Source organism: Mus pahari, chromosome 18, assembly GCF_900095145.1.
Source record: "Mus pahari chromosome 18, PAHARI_EIJ_v1.1, whole genome shotgun sequence".
NCBI classification, from domain to species: domain Eukaryota; kingdom Metazoa; phylum Chordata; class Mammalia; order Rodentia; family Muridae; genus Mus; species Mus pahari.
Window position 1 is genome coordinate 6,097,419 of NC_034607.1, and position 25,713 is coordinate 6,123,131.

The 25,713-nt window shown below is 36.1% G+C and overlaps 1 protein-coding gene and 1 pseudogene across 1 annotated transcript; both read left to right on the forward strand.

Annotated features, from left to right (window-relative positions):
* Positions 1-5,341: 5,341 nt before the first annotated feature.
* LOC110335865 lies at positions 5,342-6,282 on the forward strand (annotated as a pseudogene).
* Positions 6,283-24,146: 17,864 nt separating this feature from the next.
* Positions 24,147-25,085, forward strand: LOC110335859 (olfactory receptor 2B11-like). Its single transcript, XM_021218246.1, has one exon. It carries the CDS (start codon positions 24,147-24,149, stop codon positions 25,083-25,085), a length of 939 nt encoding a protein of 312 aa, XP_021073905.1.
* The last annotated feature ends 628 nt before the right edge of the window (positions 25,086-25,713 follow it).

A 25,713-nucleotide genomic window follows, 5' to 3' on the forward strand; every position in this document is an offset into this window, starting at 1 on the left:
TAACAAGTCAAAAAGACAGGTAAAAAGACACAAATGCTCACTACTGATACAGATTCATGCTCATACCTGCATATTTATATGAACACATGTGCAGCCTAAACAGAAGGAAGTGAAGAAGGGCAAAAGGGAGGGCTGGAGGGAGGGAGTAAAAGAGAGAGAGGACAGTAGGACTCAGACTGAAGAAACAAAGGGAAGTGTGTGCAATCCAATGTATTCTTGGAAATGGGAATAAGTATAGAAGCTTGTAGAAAGTAATGCATGTATTAACCACTACTACAGTATCTGTGAACATGGGCCGCCAGAGTTTCTGCTAAGGCAGCACTCCAAACCAGCTGTGATTTCACTCTCTACTCTTTCTCTGAGGGTTTCCACTATCTATGTTCAACAAAAAAGCAGATCACGCTTCTTCTGGAATCAGCATTGAGGAATACAGATATTGTTAAAAAATAAATAAGTAAAACCGTGGATTGGGTGCTAGAAGAAAGGAGCATAGAAATCCAACACATGTGCAGTGAAAAAGGGATCAATAAGGTACCAGTGAACTTCTTAGAGGAAGGGCCATGAAATAGATGGCATAGTAGAAGGTAGATTTCTCCTTATAACTATTATTCAAATTGTTTATTTCTCAAATTAATGTACAGTTGGATTTGGATTATTATTATTTTTATAAAATAGATTTTTTATTATTTTTCTTCTTTTTATTAGATATTTTCTTTATTTACATTTCAAATGGTATCCCTAAAGTTCCCTATACCCTCCCCCTGCCCCTGCTCTCCTGCGCCCCCACTCCCACTTCTTGGCCCTGGCATTCCCCTGTGCTGGGTCATATAAAGTTTGCAAGACCAAGGGGCCTCTCTTGCCAATGCCATCTTCTGCTACATATGAAGCTAGAGACATAAGCTCAGGGGGTACTGGTTAGTTCATATTGTTGTTCCACCTACAGGGTTGCAGCCCCCTTCAGCTCCTATATATTGGCCTCTTGTGAGGCTATGCCAGTGCCTGACAAACACAGAAGTGGATGCTCACAATCAGCTATTGGATGAAACACAGGGCCCCCAATGGAGGAGCTAGATAAAGTACAGTTGGATTATTAAAAGCTTGTCATGCATATTGAAATATTCCAAATGACACAGGACTCATAATGTTTTGATTAGGACAGAGTAGAGTCATTGTTACTAGATACATAGACTATGGATGAATTCATGGAGGCAGAATCCTAAAACTGTTGCATGGCCTTTGTGAGCAAGTTGCAAAAAGACAATGGAAGAATTCACTGTAGGTATTATTCAGTAAGTATCAAGCAGATTATTTTATTATCATTGCTTTTTAATTGTGATAAAATACTAAATGCTTAGAACTTTTGTTAATATTGATAGATTATTTACAGTGGGTATAAATTCATTGCATATGATTTTTATTATTCTCATGGTTTTAATTAATCATCTTTCTTATACTAGAGACAATTAAAATCTTAAAGTCTTATATGATATCCTTGAATAAAGTAACATACAAAACAATTCTCATGTAAATTCCTTGGGATAACTGATTCAAACGCACTCATCTTTAACTGTGTACTTTTTGAGGGTGTTCAGTATGTTAGGAAATGGAATTAATTTATTTTAAATGCTTCTCATTGCAGCAAAGATTGTCTTCTATCCTCAGCACAGCAGGTAACTAACTATACATGAAAAGCAAGTCTTCAGAGAACTCTTTCCCAGGGAATTTTGTCTAGTCACTGAGGACAAGGCTAAATGAGATACCTGTGAAAACAATGCACAAGACTCTCGGGAATAGCAAAGAAACATGATAACATAAAAGCCTTCTTGATATTTTCTCTTATTATTTTCCTAATGTGAGCTTTCCCTCCTTTTGGGTTCTTCGTATGAACTTAAAACCTGAGAGTTCTGAAGCAAATCTTAAATTGTCACCTTCATACTAGAATATCTTTGTCCTGTGAAAACAAAAAACTGAAATATCTTCCATTATAACTATTTTTTTTTTTAAAAAATAAAGGGAGTTTATCAAAATAAGGTAAGTAAAGAGACACCTGTATTTCCTAGGACATATAGTCCTAGGGCATGCAGTCCTAGGAAAGGTGGAAAGTGTGGGCTGCTGTATCTAATTAGTACACAGGAAAGACAGCTTCATTTCAAAATACCTTTCATAAAGTTTGGCTATATGTATTTAAGTGGCTTTAGCAACAACTAGATTTTAAGTTTTTATTCATTTCCTTCTCATTCTATCACTGAAACTAAGTTCTAAATAATATATTTCTTATTTGTTGAATACCTGAGAGAAGTATTAATGTTTAGCCATTTGATCATATAAAAACATGTTTAAAATAAGATTAATCTTGTTTGTTTTATCTCTTTTGTGTATGTCAAAAATATTTTTCAATAAGGGTGTTTAAAACTAAAGACAGCCTTTTATTTTTTTCCCCACACAGGGTTTCTCTGTATAGCCCTGGCTGTCCTGGAACTCACTTTGTAAACTCGGCTGGCCTCGAACTCAGAAATCTGCCTGCCTCTGCCTCCCAAGTGCTGATATTAAAGGCTTGCACCACCCTCACCAGGCTAAAGACAGCTTTTTACAATCTGCAAAGGCCAAAAAACTGTAAATATAAGCAAAATGGTGTGTGTCTTATCAAACAGAATGTGAATATAATATGATGGTATGAAAATGCAAGTTGACATGTATATAGCATGTAAACAGAAACACAGCCTGCTTTTGATCAGTGACTTAAACACTTCTGGATGGATATATCCTTGTGAGCTGAAATTGTGTTACATCACTGAATAAGAAAATTTAAGCTTCTCCCCTTTCTTCCATTCCAGTCCACCTACAAAATCTATTCCATTTCCTATTCTCAGGGAATATCATGCATCTGCCTGAGACTACTCCTTTTTATCTAACTTTTCTGAATCTGTGGATTATAAGTGTTATTATTATTTGCTTAACAGCTATTATCCAGTTACAGTTGAGTAAAGATACCATATTTGCCTTTCTGAGTCTGGGTTGCCTTTCTTGGATGATTTTTTTTTTTTCTACCTCCAACCAATTTTGGTTGGAGTCCTACGAGTGGGAGTGGGGTGTCTGTGACTCTTTGCCTTCCTGTGGGACTCCTTATTCCCTTTGGGGTTGTCTTATCCAGCCTTGATGTGAAGGTTTGTGCCTAGTATTATTGCACCTTTTTATGAAGCTGTCTTTGCTCTTTTATGAAGGGAAACATAGCAGCAGTGGATATGGGGGAAATGGGAAGTGTGTGTATGTATGTGTGTGTGTGTGTGTGTGTGTGTGTGTGTGTGTGTGTGTGTGTAGGTAACTGGGAGGACCGGAGGAAAAGGAATTCATATACCTTAAAATACAGAAATAAGATTCTCTTATTTGGGAACAAGTGCTAAAATATTTCAAAGGTGAGAAAAGCTTGTTAGAGTGCTTATCACAGAAACCATTAAGACATTGAGGGATTGGATAGATGACTCAGCAGTTAATAATATTGACTGCTCCTCTAGAGGAACTAGCTTCTAGCCCAGCATTCACGAGGGGGCTCACAATCATCATTAATGTTAGTTTTACATATCCTTTGCCATTTTTGGCCTCTGTGGATATCAGACACACATGTGTTACACCAGCATATATGGAAGCAAAACATCCAAATCAGAAAGACAAGGTCTAAAAATTAGGTTAAAAATAAGTTGTTGAATTATTACTTTTCTAGCATATAGAATTTTTGGTTTTCTGTTTTTTTATTTATGCATCTTAGCTAGGATAATGTGTAATCCTAGGACATGATTTATATCTTAGTCTAAGTGGGTCTCATGAAAGCTTACAAAATGGCCTTGGGCTTTCAGTAAACCAAAGACTGAGGTCTGCTTCTAACTGCAAGAAAATAGTCTGCAATGAAGATGATGATTGTCCAGAGAAGTAACTCAGATTTGGGCCATGGAATATTACCTTAACATCACATTTGAATATTCATTTTATTTCAGAGATGGTTTTGTATGAAACATTCATAAATAAAATGTGTACATAAACCTATATAGCCTTCAAAGCATTGTTTTACTATGTTTCTTGATCTCATTGTTTTGGCATTTACTGTAGCTATGAAGTACTGGCATATATCCAGGAAATACAAAATGACTGGAATCTGAAGATCACACTGTCTGAATTATGACATTTGTTGACAAAATATACTTGGACATAAAATATACTTACAATATCAATGTGAATAACAAAAAAATCAATGTCTATGAGTGTTGGCAAATTTTTATAGTAAAAGAAAGCATCAAACTCAGTTGACAAATAAACACATCTAGAAGATGAATGAATTCATAATAATTTATCACAAATTATTGAGTGTCAAAACTTCCACTAAATAATAATACAATAAATATTGTATTACTAAATAGTAATACAATAAAACACTTATGTGACATAAAAGAAAAACACTGTAATTAAGGCTTAATTTATTTGCCTTATAAATAGGGGATTTTTTTATGACTGTATAAATAAGGAGAAAACTGTCAACAGTATTTTTACTACTTGTTCAATCTCAAGTACATAAAGGAGGTCTGTATATACCTCAAATGTATTCACTGCACATGGAGAAGATTTGATAATTAGTCCCAGAATGTAGAAATGGACCAGCCAACTTTCTATACTAAGATCTTCCAACTTCTCTGACTGATTCCTGGAAATGTTTCTATGATGTTTCAGTAATGCCTTCATCACTGCTCTTAAAAGTATCTCCTAAATGTTATGCCACATGTACAGCCAGATAACTCGAAATTCCTTTCAAATTTTGTATCAGAAACAGAAGCTAAATCCTCAGTTATCACATTATTTTGTGAGCATGGAGTAATATACATGTGTAGGAATAGATATGCATACATGTTTCTATTGTGTAGGTGTGTTTCTATTGTGTGTGTGTCTAGAGTCCATGCAAAATTTTTTCTGTTTGATTTCTACTTTATATTTGGAGACCGTGATGCCCTCCAAGAATGGGGCTTATCAACTCAGCTACACTAGCTTGTCACAGGCTCCACAAAAATAATCAGTTTTATCTTAATTAGAGCTCAGCTTATATAATTATAGATTATAGATTATTGTTTCCCTTGCCAATATTTTTACCTAATTACTGACAGTAAAGTCCAGGTCCTCTTGCTTTGGCACAAAGTTCTATGTGGACTGATGTGTCTCCTAACCATTTCTTATGACATTTCATCTATGGAATGCAGCCCTGGTTTCTATAGTTATAACCAATGCATCATGAGGCTTTGATATTCCTATAACACTAACTTTCTTGATACTTCTTTACTATAGGTGAATTAGACTGCAGAGAATGGCATTGATCAATAAAAGTCACCCAGAAGAGTTTATTCTACTTGGTTTTGCAGACCGTCCCTGGCTGGAACTTCCTCTCTTTATTATTCTTCTGGTAACATACCCCACAGCCATGATTGGAAACATTGCCATCATTCTGGTGTCCACATTAGACCCCTGTCTCCACAGCCCCATGTATTTCTTCCTCACCAACCTCTCCTTTCTGGACATGTGCTACACCACAAGCATTGTGCCTCAGATGTTAATAAACCTTTGGGGCTCTACAAAGACCATCAGCTACATGTGGTGTGTAGTTCAGCTTTATTTCTTCCACACAATGGGGGCTACAGAGTGTGTCCTCCTGGCTCTTATGTCCTTTGACAGATATGTGGCCATTTGCAAGCCACTGCACTATACCCTCATAATGAATCAGCGCAAGTGTGTTCTGTTAGTGTCCACTGTGTGGCTGACTGGAATTTCCTATGCTGTCTCAGAGGCCACTATGACACTTCAATTGCCTCTATGTGGCCACAATAAGATGGACCACTTAGTGTGTGAGATTCCAATTCTGATAAAAATTGCTTGTGGTGAAAAGGAGACTAATGAGCTTGTTCTCTCAGTAGTATGCTTTTTTTTTTTTTAATTATTCCTCTGTGTTTAATTCTTGTCTCCTATGCTAGTATTGGACATGCTGTCTTTAAAATCAAATCTTCAGAGGGAAGAAAAAAGGCCTTTGGGACATGTTCCTCTCATCTCATTGTAGTTCTCTTGTTGTACGGTCCAGCTATTAGTATGTATCTTCAGCCTCCCTCCTCTATTACAAAAGACCAACCTAAGTTCATGGCTCTCTTCTATGGAGTAGTCACTCCTACACTGAACCCCTTCATCTATACCCTGAGGAATAAGGATGTAAAGGGGGCATTAGGTAACCTATTCAGGAACATTTTTATATCAAAGTGAATGCTTGCAGACATTATATAAAATAGTTAAAAAATTAGAAGCTTTTCCTATAGTTCATTCCCTGTACGAAACTCATCTTTTTTTAATATATGTTCTTATGAAAACACATGTGTTGTTATTTGTGTTTTTCCTAATTATGCTAGGCAATGGTTAATCTTGTATAGTATTAATATGGATGCTCTGCTTAGAAATAAATGTAAAACTCCCTGCTTTTAGAACATTTACAAGACTTACTTTATTAAGTGTTATAACAATTGTTTAGTTTATAATACAATTATGTTGTTTCAAGCTAATTGTCATAAAAATTACATAATAAACATTCATTCATTTTTTAAAATTTGTGACTTGTGAAATAAATCCTTACATTTTAAAAAAAAATAAAAAGAAAAAATCCTTACATTTTCCCAATTCTGTGGGAAGGCTGACTATACACTGTTAAGTAGTAATTGTTTTTAATAGTTTAAATAGTTTAATAGTAGGAACTATTCTGTTGGTTTATAGATTTATTTATGTGGGATTTTTTAAAATGGCCTCTTAATCTTTCTTAAACATAACTATGCATGTATTCTATATGAGAGATTGAGGAAATTACCATTAAGTACCAAAAAGTGTATAATAAAAGATGAAAACATATTGTTTTCTTAAACATTAATTTTAAATACTTTGATCAGTTAAATAGCAAAAAACGTAATATATAATGACAGCCTGGAAACATTTATGTGCATATACTTGTAGCTATATAGAATGTCTTTTTTTTTATTAGATAGTTTCTCCATTTACATTTCAAATGATATCCACTTTCCTAATTTTCTCTCTGAAAATCCCCTCTACCTTACCCCTGCCCTGCTCCCAAACCCACCCACTCCCCTTTCCTGGCCCTGGCATTCCCCTGTACTGGGGCATATAATCCTCGCAAGACAAAGGGTCTATCCTCCCATTGATGGCCGACTAGGGCATCCTCTGCTACATATGCAACTAAAGATACAAGCTCTGGGGGGGGGGGGGGTACTGTTTAGTTCATATTGTTGTTCCTCCTATTGGGTTGCAGACCCCTTTAACTCCTTTGGTACTTTCTCTAGCTCCTTCATTAGGGGCCCTGTGTTCCATCCAATAGATGACTGTGATTATCCACTTCTGTATTTGCCAGGTACTGGCATACCCTCACAAGAGATAGCTATATCAGTATCCTGTCAGCAAAATCTTGCTGGGAAACGCAATAGTGTCTGGGTTTGGTGGCTGTTTATAGGATGGATACCCAGGTGGGGCAGTTTCTCGATGGTCTTTCGTTCCATCTCAGCTCTGAAATTTGTCTCTCTAACTCCTTCCATGGATATTTTGTTCCCCATGATAGAATGTCTTTTTTTAAAGTATGAGAGAATTAGTAATTTGTAATTTGGATTGAAAGAGAACTTGCTTCTTTATTTCTGCAATAGGAGTTGTTATAAATTTGTAAATTTTACATAAGGACCTTCAAAATATATATCAGCATCAGTTGAAATATCTAATATAGTTCTAGGACCAACAATAAGAATTTATCTTTTATCCTAAAATCAGCTACACTTCATTATAACACATTGGTCACTTATAAAATTACATTGTATTGGATTAATTTATGAATAATTAAATAAGGTATACAATAAAGAGTTAAATATGAATGAAAGTGTGAGACATGTCATTTTCCTTGCCTTTGATGCTTAAATTCTTTTCCAGTTGTCATGGATTACCCATAATGGAATTCTATAATGATAAGGTACCTTTTTGCCAGGTACGTTTCTAACAATTAATATAGTTTTATTCTAACTTTTATGGTGACTTCAGAATTTTTTTTCAGTGTAATTTTTTATTTTTTTTTAACTTTGTGTGCTAAGAAAATCCATTCTATAATACTATATTTCTTGTCAATAAGAGAATGAGTTTAAAGCAAAATATCCAAAATACAATTATGTTTGGGATCTATGTGATGCACATAAGAAACTTACAGTATCTTTTCTACTAAATTTTGCATTTATCATCTACCGTTTTGTAGTTTTAGGCATAATGTTATTGTGTACTTTTTGACAATTCAAATGTTGATATCCTTCTGACCTATTTATGGTTGCAGTACTTATTCACAGATTCTCCTCTCTCAATCTTCTGTAAACACCAGCTATTCAATTGTTCCCTGCTGTGTCAATAAAAAAGTTGTTTTTAAAATAAATAATGAAGAAGGTAAAGAAATTCTATGCTGTAACAGACACAGTGATTGGATTACTCTATTCATTTCTATTAAATCTTCTGACATTCTTCATTTCCTTGGTGTCATTTTCATATAACAAATACAGAAGAATTGCATGGGCTACTAGGCTTTATATATGTTGCTCCTCCAACAGCTGCTCAATACCTGTAATTTTTCCTTAGTTATGGGCCATTGATTTTTTTACACAGACTTGTCAGTAAACCGTTTTAATGGTAGAAAATTGTTATTTAACCAGTGCCCCTCCTCATAAAATATAGAAACCCAGTGGCCTTTATATCCTCTATTTGAACAAGGTGAACAGGCTGGATTGTTCTTGATGACATATATCAATATGTGCGTTAAATCTCCAATGCCAAGTGGAGGCTTTTTGGTCTGCATGTTACTCCTTAGCAGTAATAGCTCATAATTTTTGCTGCATTGCATTAAGGCAGGCCCCTAAGGCCATTTTATCACAGGAAGAGTTTACCTTGAATGTCTTCTTTTGGACCTATATTCACTTGCCCAGAGGCAACCCTGCCACCACCTGTACAACCCTAGAATCCTAGGCCTTCTTTCTGGTTTTTATTTAGAAAAACCATTGCCCTTACAAATGCCTTGTTCACAATTTTGTTGCCAATAATCACATTTTCCACAAGTAAAGCACCAGGAAGTTTGAGATCTGAAACCTTTGGTGTCTTGGTCACAGTCCCTTTGCAAGTGACCATGTTTCCTGCAATTGGAGCACTGGACATTTTGATATCAGGTACCTTTAACTATAGCTTCGAGGGAAAACTCTGCTAATTAAGGTTAAAGTCTTCTATTGCCTGGATGGCTTTCTGGGGTCCTTCACATAATGGAGAACTTTCTTCATTAACAGAGGTTTCCCTTTACTGACCTTGTCTGGGGTATTCTAAGTCCCTTCACTCAACTCTACCTGAGGAATGTCATATAGCCTCAACTAGTTTATAGGATCACTTTCCTTCCTCCTGTAAAAAACCTATTCAGCCAGCACCTGAGATTCAAGAAATGAGCATCTCAATGCTAATGAGGTATGCCTCATAGCTGAAACCCCAAAGAAATGACTTATGCCCATCCTGGATATCCCTGTCTTCAATTCCCCCAAATTTTATAAGCTTATAATCACCCTAAGTAAAAATTTATCTACCTACTGACAAGGTATCTCTGTGTGATCATTCACTGTATGTACTTATAGGACTTCTAAACCTCCTGTTCTACATGTCTGCTTCCACTGCCCTCATGGACTATATCACTTACCAAATTCCAAGAGCTTGGAATCCCACAAAGCTTAACCTATTATATTATCATTGTACATGTTAGAACCAATATTGTTCTTATCTCTTATTTATTCAGCCATTGGTGTTACCTGCAGCTTTAATGATCTAATAACTTTTTATATTCAGCATTTTCAAGTACCAAGATCTCTATCCACACTTGTTTTGTGTAAAAATCTCGTTTGACTATGTTCACAGTTCAGACTAATCTTTGCAAAATTTCAGTAAAACCTTCCCTAGAGCCTTATATAATCCTTGTAAATGACATGAACTGTTTCCTTGGGGGTCTTCATCTTTACCCCAAGCTGTTAAAGTCACTAAATGATATTATTCTATAGTACCATTTACAAATTGAATCTGTTCTTATATATCAGAGTACTAGCATTCACATAGAAACTGGTCTTTTATTTATTCATTCCCTTCAATCTACTTTATTGTTCAATATCTCTGGCTTGTTCCCTCCACCATATTACCCATTGCAACTGGGGATCAGCCTATAGTATCAACCCCTTCCTGTCTTGGGGATTAAGTATATTTTGAGTAGCCCAGTTACTTAGAATTTATTTCAGATAAGGCTAGTGCAGCCTACATGAGATCATGACCTCTTTAAACTGCCTTAGATCTATCACCTTTATAGGCACTACCTTATCTTGTCATATCTTTGTTCTACACCATTACCAGGCATATGCTGTATGACTACCTGAAAAGCTGATGATAGTCTTACAAAGCCAGGCCTCCCCTCCTCTAATGCTGTTGGAAGAACTGGTTCAAAATTAACCCCCTTTCTTGAAACAGGCTGTTTATCACATCATTCTCCCAATTTTTCTACTTTTCTCTGACCTGACCCCTCCTGACCAGTTTCATTCCCTCTTTCCCTCTTTCTTTCTGTTGGAAACTCCCACACTCTTGCTCAGTTGGTGCTGCTGAGACATTTTATTCTATCTTTTCCAGTGTTTCTTGCCTCCCAAGTGCTTCTTTCTTCACCTGAAAACTATTCAGTTGCACAGCCAACTCTGCAACTCTTTCAGAAGGGACTAGAGTGACCACTTTTGTTTTCCTTTTACAGCCTTTTGGATGTTTGTTTCTTAAGCACCTCCATTTCTTCCTTCAATTGTTCCAACTACTCAGACATTCTTCCAACATAATTCAAAACAAAAGATAGGGAGAAAAAAAAATAAAGAAAAGTAGGACACAGTCCACACAAGCAGGAGAGCAGCTGGGACAGGGTCATACTGGTCTACATCTGCAACCAGGTGAGGCTGATCCTCAGCCCTCAGTGCACCTTCCCTGCCAGAGGAGAGCTTGCCTCCAGGAATTGCTCTGACCCAAGGACTCAGGGGTGATCACCACTTTCTCTCAGGTGACTCTCTAAGGCAGGACCAGTCAGGAGTGCACAGAAGTCGCAGAGCAGCTTGGACAGGGTCCTCGAGGCCTACATCTGCACCCAGGAGTTGGGGCAGTTTCACAGCTTTCTGGCCACTGGGCCTGTCCATGCTATTATATTCAGCAAAACTCACAATTACCTTAGATGGAGAAGCCAAGATATTCCATGACATAGCCAAATTTACGCAATATATTTCCATGAATCTTGTCCTTCAAAGGATCACAAAGGGAAATCACCAACCCAAGGAGGGAAACTATGCCCTAGAAAAAGCAAGAAAGTAATATTTCAACAAATCTAAAAGTAGATAGCCACATACACATAATCTCAACTCTAACAACAAAAATAGCAGGAAGCAACAATGACTTTCCTTAATATCTATTAATATCAGTGTATGCAATTCCCTAATAAAAAGGACATAGACTTGGTCTGGAGAGATGGCTCAGCTGATAAACATTAGGCTCACAACCAAAAGGACAGAGACTAACAGACTGGCTACATAAACAGGACCCAACATTTTGTTGCATACAGGAAACCCACCTCAGGAACAAAGACAGATACTACCTCAGAGTAAAAGGCTGGAAAACAATTTTCCAAGCAAATGGTCCCAAGAAATAATTGACTGTCAACCTAAGTTATCATACACATCAAAGGTAAAATCTACCAAGATGAACTCTCAGTTCTGAACATTTATACTCCAAATGCAAGGGCATCCACATTCATAAAAGTAACTTTACTAAAGCTCAAAGCACATATTTCACTGCATGCAATAATAGTGGAAGACTTCAACACCAAACTCTTAGCAATGGACAGATCCTGGAAATAGAAACTAAACAGAGACACAGTGAAACCAATAGAAGTTATTAACCAAATGGATTTAACATATATCTATAGAACATTTTATCCTAAAACAAAAGGATATACCTTCTTCTCAGCACCTCATGGTACCTTCTCAAAATTGACCATACAATCAGTCACCAAACAGCCCTCAACAGATAAAAGAAAATTGAAATATTCTCTTGCATCCTATTAGATTACCATGGATTAAGGCTAGTATTCAATACCAACAAAAACAATGGACATTCTATATACATATAGAAGGTGAACAATGCTCTATTTAATGAAAACTTGGTTAAGGGAGCAATAAAGAAAGGAATTAAAGTCTTTTCAGGGTTTAATGAAAATGAAACAATTACATACTCAAACTTCTGGGGCACAACAAAAGCAGTCCTAAGAGGAAAACTCATAGTTCTGAGTGACTCCAAAAATAAACTGGAGAGAGCATACACTAACAGCTTGTCAGAATACCTGAAAAATTTAGAACAAAAAGATGCAAATTCATCCAAGAGGAGTAAATAATCAAACTCATGTCTGAAATCAACCAAGTCGAAACAAAATAAAATTATACAATCAATGAATCCAGGAGCTGGTTCTTTGAGAATATCAACAAAATAGATAAATATTTATCCAGACTAACTAAAGGGCACAGGGGCAGTATCCTAATTAACAAAATCAGAAATGAAAAGGGAGACATAACAACAGAAACAGAAATCCCCCCCCCCCCAAAAAAAAAACCATCAGATCCTACTATAAAAGCCTATACTCAACAAAGCTGGAAAACCTGAATGAAACAAACAATTTTCTAGAGAGATAACAGGTACAAAATTAAATCAGGATCAGATTACTGATATAAACTGTCCTATAACCCCTAAAGGTTTAGAGGCAGTCACTAATAGTCTCCCAATCACAACAAACCCAGGACTAGATGGGTTTAGTGACCAGTTCTATCAGACCTTCAAAGAAGTCCTAATACCTCCTCACACTATTCAACAAAACAGAAGGTACTCTATCCATTTTGTTCTATGAAGCCATAATTACTCTGATACCTAAACTACACAAAGACCCAACAAAGAATGAGAACTTCAGAGCAATTTTCCTCGTGAATATTGGTGAAAAATACTCAAATTCTTGCCAAATGAATCCAAGAACACATCAGTACAATCATCCATCATGAACAAGTAGGCTTCATCCCAGGGATGCAGGGATGAATCATTATTTGGAAGTCCATCAATGTAATCCACTTCATGAGCAATCTGAAAGACAAAGCCACATGATCATCTCATTAGACACTGAGAAAGCATTTGACAAAATTCTAAAGCCCTTCATGATAAAAGTCTTGGAGAAATCAGGAATTCAAGGCCCATGTCTAAACATATTAAAACAATATACAGCAAACCCGTAGCCAAAATCAAACTAAATAGAGAAACTTGAAGCAATCCCACTAAAATCAGGGACTAGACAAGTCTGCCCACTTTCTCCCTACCTATTCAATGTCGTGCTTGAAGTCTTAGCCAGAGCAATTAGACAACAAAAGGAAATCAAAGGGATACAAATTGGAAAGGAAGAAGTCAAACTATCACTATTTGCAGGTGATATGAGAGTATACTTAAGTGACCCTAAAAGTTCTATCAGATTACTCCTCAACCTGATAAACAACTTCCGTAAAGTGGATGGATACAAAATTAACTCAAACAAATCAGTGGCCTTCCTCTACACAAAGGATAAACAGGCTGAGAAAGAAATTAGGGAATCATCATCCTTCACAATATTCACAAATAATATAAAATACCTTGGTGTGAATCTAACTATAGAAGTGAAAGATCTGTATGATAAGAACTTCAAGTTTCTCAAATAAGAAATTGAAGAAGATGGAAAGATCTCCCATGCTCATGGATTGGCAGGATTAATACAGTAAAAATGGCCATCTTGCTGAAAGCAATCTACAGATTCAATGCAATCCCCATCAAAATTCCAACTCAATTCTTCATAGCGTTAGAAAGGGCAATTTGAAATTCATCTGGAATAACCAAACACCTACGATAATGAAAATTATTCTCAACAATAAGGAACTTCTGGTGGAATCAATATCCCTGAACTCAAGTTGTACTCTTGAGCAATTGTGACAAAAACTGCATGGTATTGGTAGAGTGAGAGACAGGTAGATAAATGGAATAGAATTGAAGACCTAGAAATGAAACCACACACCAGTGGTCACTTAATCTTTGAAAAAGGTCCTAAAATCATCTAGTGGGGGAGGGGAAGGAGAAACATTTTCAACAAATGTTGCTGGCTCAACTGGCAATTAGCATGTAGAAGAATGAAAATCGATCCATTTTTATCTCCTTATAAAAAAGCTCAAGTCCAAGTGGATCAAGGACATCTACATAAAACCACAGACACTGAAACTTATAGAGGAGAAACTGGGGAAGAGCCTTGAAGATATGGGCACATGGGAAAAATTCCTGAACAGAACATGAATGGCTTGTGCTATATTATCAAGAATCAACAAATGAAACTTCATAAAATTGCAAAGCTTCTGTAAGGTAAAGGTCACTGTCAGTAAGACAAAAAGGCAACCAATAGACTTGGAAATGATGTTTACCAATCATATATCTGATAGAGAACTAAAATCCAGCATATTCAAACAACTGAATAAGTCAGACTCCAGAAAACCAAATAAACCTATTTAAAAAATGGGGTACAGAGCTAAACAATGAATTATCAACTGAATAATACTGAGAAGCACCTACAAAACTGTTCAATATCCTTAGTTATCAGGAAATTGTAAATCAAAACATCCCTGAGATTCCATCGCACATGAGATAGAATGGCTAAGATAAAAAAGTCAGGTGACATCAGATGTAGGTGAGTATTTGGAGAAAGTGGAAAACTCCTCCATTGCTGGTGGGACTGCATGCTGGTACAACCACTTTGGAAATCAGATTGGTGGTTCCTCAGAAAATTTGACATCGTTACTACCGGAAGATTCAGCAATATACCCTGGGCATATACCAAGAAGATGCTCCAACATGTAATAAGTACATATTCTCCATCTTCATAGCATCCTTATTTATAATACCCAGAAGCTCAAAAGAACCCAGATGTCCCTCAACAGAATAATGGATACAGAAAATGTGGTACATTTACACAGTGGATTACTATGCAACTATTAAAAACAAAAAAAAAATATGAAATTCTAAGGCAAATGGATGGATCTGGACAATATCATGCTGAGTGAGATAACCCAGTCACAAAAGAACACACATGATATGCACTCACTCGTAAGTGGATATTAGCCCAGAAGCTCAGAATACCCAAGATATTATTCAGAAACTACATGAAACTCAAGAAGAAGGAAAACCAAGTGTGGATACTTTGAACCTTCTTAGAAGGGAGAACAAAATACCCATGGAAAGAGTTACAGAGACAAAGTGTGGAGTATGGACAGAACAAATGATCATCCAGAGACTGACCCACATGGTGATCCATCCCATATACAATCACCAAAACTGGACACTATTGTGGATACCAACAAGTGCTTGTTTACAGGAGCCTGATATAGCTGTCTCCTGAGTGGCTCTGCCAGTTCCTGACAAAAACAGAAGTGAATGCTCACAGCCTTCCGTTAAATGGAGCACAGCGTCCCCAATTAAGGAGCTAGAGAAAGTACCCAAGGAGTTGAAGGTATTTGCAGCCCCATAGGAGGAAAAACAATATGAACTAACCAGTACCCTCAGATGTCTCAGGGACTAAATCACCAACCCAAGAGTACACATGGTGGGATTCATGGCTCTAGCTGTATATGTAGCAGAGGATGACCTTTTCAATCATCAGTGTGAGGAGAGGCCCTTGGTCCTGTGAATGCTCTATGCCCCAGTATATGGGAATGCCAGGGCCAGGAAGTGGAAGTAGGTGGGTTGATGAGCAGGGAGAGGGGGAGGGTATACGGAGAGGGTGTTTTCAGAGGGGATACCAGGAAATTGGATAACATTTGACATGTAAATAAAGAAAATATCTAATAAAAAATCTATACTGTATTCTTTCATACCTATCTCATTGTTATTTTCTTCTTATAGTTGACATTGGTATCACTGCCAAATTTAGTTGAATTCACCTACATTTTTATCTGAATTCCTGCTTTTAGGACAACCTAAATTAAACACAATTGCTGGAATTTTCTTAGAAGTAAGTGACTTAGAAGAATAATCTGAAAATAAATTATATGTTAGCAAGGTTACCAAATATTCTGAACTACTGAATAATCAAGATAACTCTGATCTTGCACCAACATTACTGTCCCTCATAGTCTATCTTATTCATGGCATTAGAGGAGGAAGTTGAAGGCGCTTTCACAGACCTGAACATGACAAACACAGGTGCAATCATGGCAAACATAGAAGACAGGTTTTGCCCTTTTACCTCTTTTCCTCTCCCTTACAAAATTCATTGCATTTCCCAAACTAGCTCACAATGTCTATCCCCTTATTTGTTCAGTGAATCATTTCTGAGGAAAAACACCAAGGTCCAACCATCAAAATCTATTTTTTGACTAATATGCCCAATCAGGATTTATCATCTCACCATAGGAAAATCTGTCCTGCTCTGCCCTTAAAAACCCACTCCTGCAGAAATGTACATTCTTGTTTCTCTTGTATAATTGCTTTTCTTACTTGCGCTGCTGTTAGTTTTATAGCTCTTCTATACATACTTGCCCCTTCATAGTATTCAATATGTGCTGCGAACTTGGTGTCTGGGTATGCCTTTTACTAATTCCAGGGAGCTGACTTTCTTTTTAGAAGTAAAGCTGTAACAGGAAACGTGGGTTTCTGTTGTAAGTTCAACCTTTGCAAAGCACAGAAGTATGGGCATAAAGTTGGCTGGTATTTATGAATTGTTCTAGAAGTCATTAAGAAAAAGTAAATGGTATTATAAATTAAGCAACTCATCTGCTGTTCTCAGGTTGCTTGTAAAACAAAACCAAAACCAAAACCAAAACCAAAACCAAAACAAAAACCAAAACCAAAACCAAAACCAAAACCAAAACCAAAACCAAAACCAAAACCAAAATCAAAACCAAAACCAAAAACTTATCATGGCAAATCAGACCCAGAGTTTCTGATTTCATATGAATGAAATTCAATAATTATAATTTGAAACAAGGTTAAGTTGGTGATTATGATGCCAACCAAGAAAACTTCTCAGAGTCTCAACAGACATTTTATGTTGGAGTCTTGGCTTTGGAAGAGAAACAAGACACTGAAATGTAGTATTGTGGCCATCTTAATTGTTCTACTTCAAAAACTGGACCTGGGGACAAGAAAGGCAATCCAGCAGTTCAGAGCTTGCTGTATTTCAGAGGATATGAGTTTAATTCCTAGAATCCACATATGGTAGACACACAACTACTTATAAATCTAATTCCAGAAGAATGAAGAAGAGTGTGCTTGGGGCACCTATGACTCTAGCTGGATATGTAACAGACAAATGCCTTATCGGGCATCAGTTGGAGTGGAGCCCCTTGGCCCTGGGGAGACTCGATGACCCAGTTTAGGGAAGGCTGTGGCACTAAGGCAGGAGTTGTTGGGAAGGTGGGAGGCACAATCATAGAGGCAGAGGATTTGGGAGGGGAATAGAAGTTTTGTGGAGGAGAAACTGGGAAAGGGGTAACATTTGAAATGTAAGTAAATAAATTAACCAATAAAATATGGAAAAATAAATATAAAGTGTACTTAATAATCAAGACAAAATTGACTGAAACCCTTTCTTTCAAAAATAATGTAATGTTAAATATTATTTTTATATAAAAAAGAATTAAGTAGGAAGGCCTGGTGGTACATCAATGTAATTCAGTCTTAGAGACACTGAGGTAAAATAATGATAAATTCAATGTCATCCTGAAGACCTTTGAATAGCCAATACAGAATTTAACAAAATAGAAAGCAAGACAATTTAATTCTTCTGATTCCTTGCGGATGAAAACACTGTTGAAACTTGGATACAATCTGGAGAAATTTCTTTACCAGATGTTGCTGCAGATGATTAATCTGCTCTAATCTCCCCAGCATCATCTGAGGTTACAATTCCTTGCTACTTGCCCCAATGTACTAGATTCAAAAGTGAAACACANNNNGAGGAGAGAGAGAGAGAGAGAGAGAGAGAGAGAGAGAGAGAGAGAGAGAGAGAGAGAGAGAGAGAGAGAAACTTATATTTAAATATTCCTTAAAGAGCTCAATGACTGGGCCACTTGCAAACTTTCACATTGCTAATGAGTCCCCTCTGATACTCCTTGATTATTACTTACTAAAATCTATATTCCATCTTTGCTACCACAGACCCATTAGTGGGGTCTCCTGGGACTGCTCTTCCCCAACTCTTACATGATTGGTACTCTGTCTTCTGCAGCTCTCAAGACTGCATCTTATTTCTTTCACAGCATGGTGATTCTGCTTCTTCTCCTGTTTCTCTTGCCAGCAAATCCTAAAGTCCCGCCTCTGTCTCTCCGCCTAGCATTGTCTTCCAGCAACTTTCTTTACCAATCATAACTGTCCCTGGGGGCAGGGACTCTCAGCATCTTACATGTTGGACTCTTGTATAATTTTGGGAACACAATTAACATAGTATAAGCATTAAACCAACTCCACAAAACCAGATACATGTTTAAAAAATATTTATAACCAACACAGTGTTTTATTTTGTGTTATGATGTAACCCATATTAGACATTGTGCGTAAGAAAAAATGGTTACAAAAAATGAATGGTTACAAATATTAAGCTAATAAATTTTCTAAACAATGTGTGTGAGGATAGCTCTGAATATTTTGCACGTTTAAGTAGTAAAATATTATCATAGTATCTAATTGTATGCAAATGTTCTGATTTCATACCTTATTTTAAAACTATGCCAGTATATTCAAATGCTTTATTATTGTTTTTAGCAAGAAGTGGAATATGCCTCATAATTTGATTAATAAGAAAACACATATGTCCACACATATAGAATGAAAATAAATTGGTCAAGTAACATGTAACAATTACTTGAAGACAGGATTACAAATCACACTAGAACACGTATAATGTGTGGATATGTGGCCTTTTCTGTTTAGTCTTGCCAATAAATTATTGTTTGTCTTGTTTCTCAATTTTATTATGTTTTAAGAGATCATCTTTATTCAATGATATACTTCTTTTCATAATAAACTTTAATTTGGTGCTGGGAATGTTACTTGTTGGGCAAGGGTACTTGCTGTGAAAGCATAAGTACCTGCATTGAATCTGCATCATCTGTATAAAAATTGAATGTCATTTCATAGGCTTGAAATTTCAGTGCTAGGGGTCAGTTGAATCAGGGTGAGGGAAGATTGCTGGCCTTAAAGCCTTTGTGTGTACAAGTATGTATAGCAGGATGCTGGTTTGTGATGAATACAAAGTACATAAGAAAGACCATGGTAAGAATTTATCAAGGCAAAAAGACAGATAAAATGACAGAAATACCCACTACTTATATTCATAAGCATGTTTACAGACTCATGCTCATACCTGCATATTTATATGTACACACGTGCAGCCTAAACAGAGGGAAGGGAAGAAGGGCAAAAGGGAGGGCTGAAGGGAGGGAGTAAAGGAGAGAGAGGAGACTAAGTCTCAGACTGAAGTAACAAAGGGAAGTGTGTGCAATCCAATGTATTCTAGGGAAATGTGAATAAGTATAGAAGCTTGTAGAAAGTAATGCATATAGTAACCACTACTACAGGATCTTTGAACATGTGCCACCAGATTTTCTGCTAGGGCAGCACTCCAAACCAGTTGTCATTTCACTGTCTACTCTTCTGCTGAGGGTTTCCACTATCTATGCTCAACCAGAAAGCAGATCATGCTTCTTCTGGAATCAGCATTGAGGGGTAGAGATATGGCTAAAAATAAATAAATATAACAGTGGGTTTGTGATAGAGGAAAGGAGCATAGAAACCCAACACATGTGCAGTGAAACAGGGATCACTAAGATACCAGTGAATTTCTCAGAGGAAGGGCTAAGAAATAGATGGCATAGTAGAAAGTGGATTTCTCCTTGTAGCTATTATTCAAAGTGTTTATTTCTCAAATTAATGTACAGTTGGATTATTAAAAGCTTGTCATGCATATTGAAATATTCCAAATGACACAGGACTCATAATGTTTTGGTTAGGACAGAGTAGAGTCATTGTTACTGGATACATAGACTATGGATGAATTCATGGAGGCAGAATCCTAAAACTGTTGCATGGCCTATGTGAGCAAGTTGCAACAAGACAATGGAAGAATTCACTGTAGGTATTATTCAGTAAGTATCAAGCAGATTATTTTCTTATCATTGCCTTTTAATTGTGATAAAATACTAAATACTTAGAACTTTTGTTAATATTGATAGATTATTTACAGTGCGTATAAATTCATTGCATATGATTTTTATTATTCTCATGGTTTTAATTAATCATCTTTCTTATACTAGAGACAATTAAAATCTTAAAGTCTTATATGATATCCTTTAATAAAGTAACATACAAAACAATTCTCATGTAAATTCCTTGGGATAACTGATTCAAACGCACTCATCTTTAACTGTGTACTTTTTTGAGGGTGTTCAGTGTGTTAGGAAATGGAATTAATTTATTTTAAATGCTTCCCACTGCAGCAAAGATTGTCTTCTATCCTCAGCACAGCAGGTAACTAACTATGCATGAAAAGCAAGTCTTCAGAGAACTCTTTCCCAGGGAATTTTGTCTAGTCACTGAGGACAAGGCTAAATGAGATACCTGTGAAAACAATGCACAAGACTCTCGGGAATAGCAAAGAAACTTGATAACATAAAAGCCTTCTTGATATTTTCTCTTATTATTTTCCTAACGTGAGCTTTCCCTCCTTTTGGGTTCTTTGTATGAAGTAAAAACCTGAGAGTTCTGAAGCAAATCTTAAACTATCACCTTCATATTAGAATATCTCTGCCCTGTGTGTGGGGGAAATCGCTGAAATATCTTCCCTTATAGTTATTTTTTAAACAAATAAAGGGAGTTTATCGAAATAAGGTAAGTGAAGAGACACCTGTATTTCCTAGGACATGTAGTCCTAGGGCATGCTGTCCTAGAAAAAGTGGAAAGTGTGGGCTGTAGTATCTAATTAGTACACAAGAAAGACAGCTTGATTTCAAAAAGTCTTTCATAAACTTTGGCTATACTTATTTAAGTGGATTTAGGAACAACTAGACTTTAAGTTTTAACTCATTTCCTTCTCATTCTATCACTGAAACCAAAAGAAGCACTTAAGTTTTTACAAACAATATATTTCTCATATGTTGATTCCCTGAGAAAAGTATTAATGTTTAGCCATTTGATCATATAAAAACATGTTTAAAATAAGATTAATCTTGTTTATTTGTTTAATCTAAAACTTTTGTGCATGGTAAAAAATAATGTTTAATTAAGGGTGTTTAAAACTAAAAACAGCTTTTTATAACCTACAAAGGCCAAAATACTGTAAATATAAGCAAAATGGTGAATGTCTTATCAAACAGAATGTGAGTATAATATGATGGTATAAAAATGCAAGTTGACATGTGGACAGCATGTAAATAGAAACTCAGCCTGCTTTTGATCAGTGATTTTAAATACTTCTGGATGGATATATCCCTGTGAGTTGAAATTTTGTTACACCCCTGAATATGAAAATTAAACCTTCTCCTCTTTCTTCCATTCCAGTCCACCTACAAAATCTATTCCCAGGGAATATCATGCATCTCCCTTAGACCACTCCTCTTTATCTTACGTCTCTGGATCTGTGGATTACAGGTGTTATTATTCTTTATGTAACAGGCATTATCCAGTTATAATTGAGTAGAGATATCATGTTTGCCTTTCTGAGTCTGGGTTGCCTTTCTTGGATGATTGTTTTTCTACCTACATCTATTTTTGGTTGGAGTCCTAAGAGTGGGAGTGGGGTTTCTGTGACTTTTTGCCTCCCCGTGGGACTCTTTATTCCCTTTGGGGTTGCCATATTCAGCCTTTATGTGAAGGTCTGTGCCTAGTATTATTGAACCTTGTTATGCAACTGTCATTGCATCTTTTCTGAATGGAAACATAGCAGTAGTGGATATGGGGGCGCTTTTAACTGGGAGGATGGAAGGAAAATAAATTTATGTATCTTAAAATATAGAAATAAGATTCTCTTATTTGGGAACAAGTGCTAAAATGTTTCAAAGTTGAGAAAAGCTTGTTAGAGTGCTTATCACAGAAACCATTAAAATGTTGAGGGATTGGTTAGATGGCTCAGAAGTTAATAATATTGACTGCTCCTCTAGAGGAACTGGTTTCTATCCCCAGTATTCACATGGGGGCTCACAATCATCATTAATTTCAGTTCTACATATCCTTTGACATTTTTGGCCTCTGTGGGTATAAAAGACACACATGTGGTACACAGGCACACATGGAAGCAAAACATTGAAATCAGCAAGATAAGGTCTAAATATTAGGTTAAAAATAAGTTGTTGAATTATTACTTTTCCAGCATATAGAATTTTTGGTATTCTGTTTTTTTATTTATGCATCTTAGCTAGGATAACGTGTAATCCTAGGACATGATTCATATCTTAGTCTAAGTGGGTCTCATGAAAGCTTACAAAATGGTCTTGGGCTTTCAGTAAACCAAAGACTGAGGTCTGCTTCTAACTGCAAGAAAATAGTCTGCAATGAAGATGATGATTGTCTAGAGAAGTAACTCAGATTTGGGTCATGGAATATTACCTTAACATCACATTTGAATATTCATTTTATTTCAGAGATGGGTTTGTATGAAACATTCATAAATAAAATGTGTACATAAACCTTTATAGCCTTCAAAGCATTGTTTTACTATGTTACTTGATCTTATTGTATCGGCATTTACTGTAGCTATGAAGTACTGGCATACATCTAGGAAATACAAAATTACTGGAATTTGGAGATCACACTGTCTGAATTATGATATCTGTTGACAAAAGATACTTGGACATAAAATATACTTACAATATCATTTTGAATAACAAAAAAATCAATATTTCTCTGAGTGTTGGCCCAATTTCTATAGTAACATCAGTGAACTCAGTTGACAAATAAACACATCTAGAAGGTGAATGAGTTAATAATAATTTATCACAAATTATTGAATGTCAAAACTTCCACCAAATAGTAATATAATAAAGCATATATATGAAATAAAAGAACATCACTGCAATTGAGTCTTAACTTATTTGCCTTATAAATAGGGTTTTTTTATAACTGTACACATAAGAAGAAAACTGTCAACACTGTTTTACTACTTGCTCAATCTCAAGTACATAAAGGAGGTTTGTATATATCTCAAATGTATTCATTGCACATGGAGAAGATTTGATAATTAGTCCCAGAACGTAGAATTGGACCAACCAAATCACTATACTAAGATCTCAGAGCTCTTTCTTCCAACTTCTCTGACTGATTCCCGGAAATGTTTCTATGATGTTTCAGTAATGCCTTCATCACTGCTTTTAAAAGTATCTCCTAAATTTTATTCCACATGTACAGTCAGATAACTCGAAATTCCTTTCAAATTTTGTATCAGAAGTAGAAGCTAAATCCTCAGTTGTCACATTATTTTGTGAGCAGGAAGGAATATATATGTGTAGGATTAGGTATGCATACATGTTTCTATTGTGTGGGGTGCTGTGCATATAAATCCAGAATCTATGCCAAATATTTTCTAAATTTGATTTCTACTTTATGTTTGGAGAATGTGATGCCCTCCAAAAATGGAGGTCATCAACTCATCTACATTAGCTTGTCAGCAGGCTCCAGAAAAATATCCAGTTTTCTCTTAACTAGAGCTGAGATTATAGAATTATAGATTATAGATTATTGTTTCCCTTGTCAATATTTTTACCTAATTACTCACAGTAAAACCCAGGTCCTCCTGCTTTGACACAAAGCTCTATATGGACTGATGTGTCTTCTAACCATCTCTCATGACATTTCAAATGTGGAATGCAACCCTAGTTTCTATAGTTATAGTCAATGCATCATGAGGCTTTGATATTCCTATAACACTAACTTTCTTGATACTTCTTTACTATAGGTGAATTAGACTGCAGAGAATGGCATTGATCAATAAAAGTCACCCAGAAGAGTTTATTCTACTTGGTTTTGCAGACCGTCCTTGGCTAGAACTTCCTCTCTTTATTGTTCTTCTGGTAACATACCCCACAGCCATGATTGGAAACATTGCCATCATTCTGGTATCCACATTAGACCCCTGTCTCCACAGCCCCATGTATTTCTTCCTCACCAACCTCTCCTTTCTGGACATGTGCTACACCACAAGCATTGTGCCTCAGATGCTAACCAACCTTGGAGGCTCCACAAAAACCATCAGCTACATGAGGTGTGTAGTTCAGCTTTATTTCTTCCACATAATGGGAGGTACAGAGTGTGTCCTCCTGGCTCTTATGTCCTTTGACAGATATGTGGCCATTTGCAAGCCGCTGCACTATACCCTCATAATGAATCAGCGCAACTGTGTCCTGTTAGTCTCCACTGTGTGGCTGACTGGAATTTCTTATGCTGTCTCAGAGGCCACTGTGACACTGCAATTGCCACTATGTGGCCACAATAAACTGGATCACTTGGTGTGTGAGATTCCAGTTCTGATAAAAACTGCTTGTGGTGAAAAAGAGACTAATGAGCTTGCTCTTTCTGTGGTTTGCATTTTTCTTTTAGCTGTTCCTCTGTTTTTAATTCTTGCCTCCTATGCTAGTATTGGACATGCTGTCTTTAAAATCAAATCTTCAGAGGGAAGGAAAAAGGCCTTTGGCACATGTTCCTCTCATCTCATTGTAGTTCTCTTGTTCTATGGTCCAGCCATTAGTATGTACCTTCAGCCTCCCTCCTCTATTACAAAAGACCAACCTAAATTCATGGCTCTCTTCTATGGAGTAGTCACTCCTACACTGAACCCCTTCATTTATACTCTGAGAAATAAGGATGTAAAAGGGGCATTAGGTAACCTATTCAGGAACATTTTTATGTCAAAGTAAATGCTTGTAGACGTTTCATAAAAGAATTAAAGAATTAGAGACGTTTCCTATAACTCATTCCCTGTACAAAGCTCATTTTTTTATATGTTATTAAACTTGTCTTGTTACTTCTGTTTCTTCTAATCATGCTAGCTAATGGTTAATCTTAGATAGTTTTAATGAATATGGATGTTCTTCTTAGGAAAAAAATGTTAAAATGCTTTGTACTTTTACATTCAGAAATGCTTACTTTATTAAGTTCTAAAATAATCATTTATTTTATAATACAAGTACATTGTTCCAAACCAATTGCCATGAACAGCATATAGTAAACATTCATCAATGGCTTTTTAATTTATCACATTTGAAATAAATCTTCAAGTTTTTCCAAGCCTTTTGGGAAGGCTGGCTATACACTGTCAAGCAGGAACTGCTTTTAATAAACTATTCTGTAAATTTATAAACTTCATATGTGTGGATTTATTTAATTCTTATTAAATTTTCTTCAACATAAATATGCATTCATGTATTCCATATGAGAAATTGAGGGATTTTCATTAAATACCAAAAAAGATTATGATAAAGATGAAAATATTATTTTCTTAAATATTTATTTTAAATAACTTGATCAGTTATATTGCATTCACAC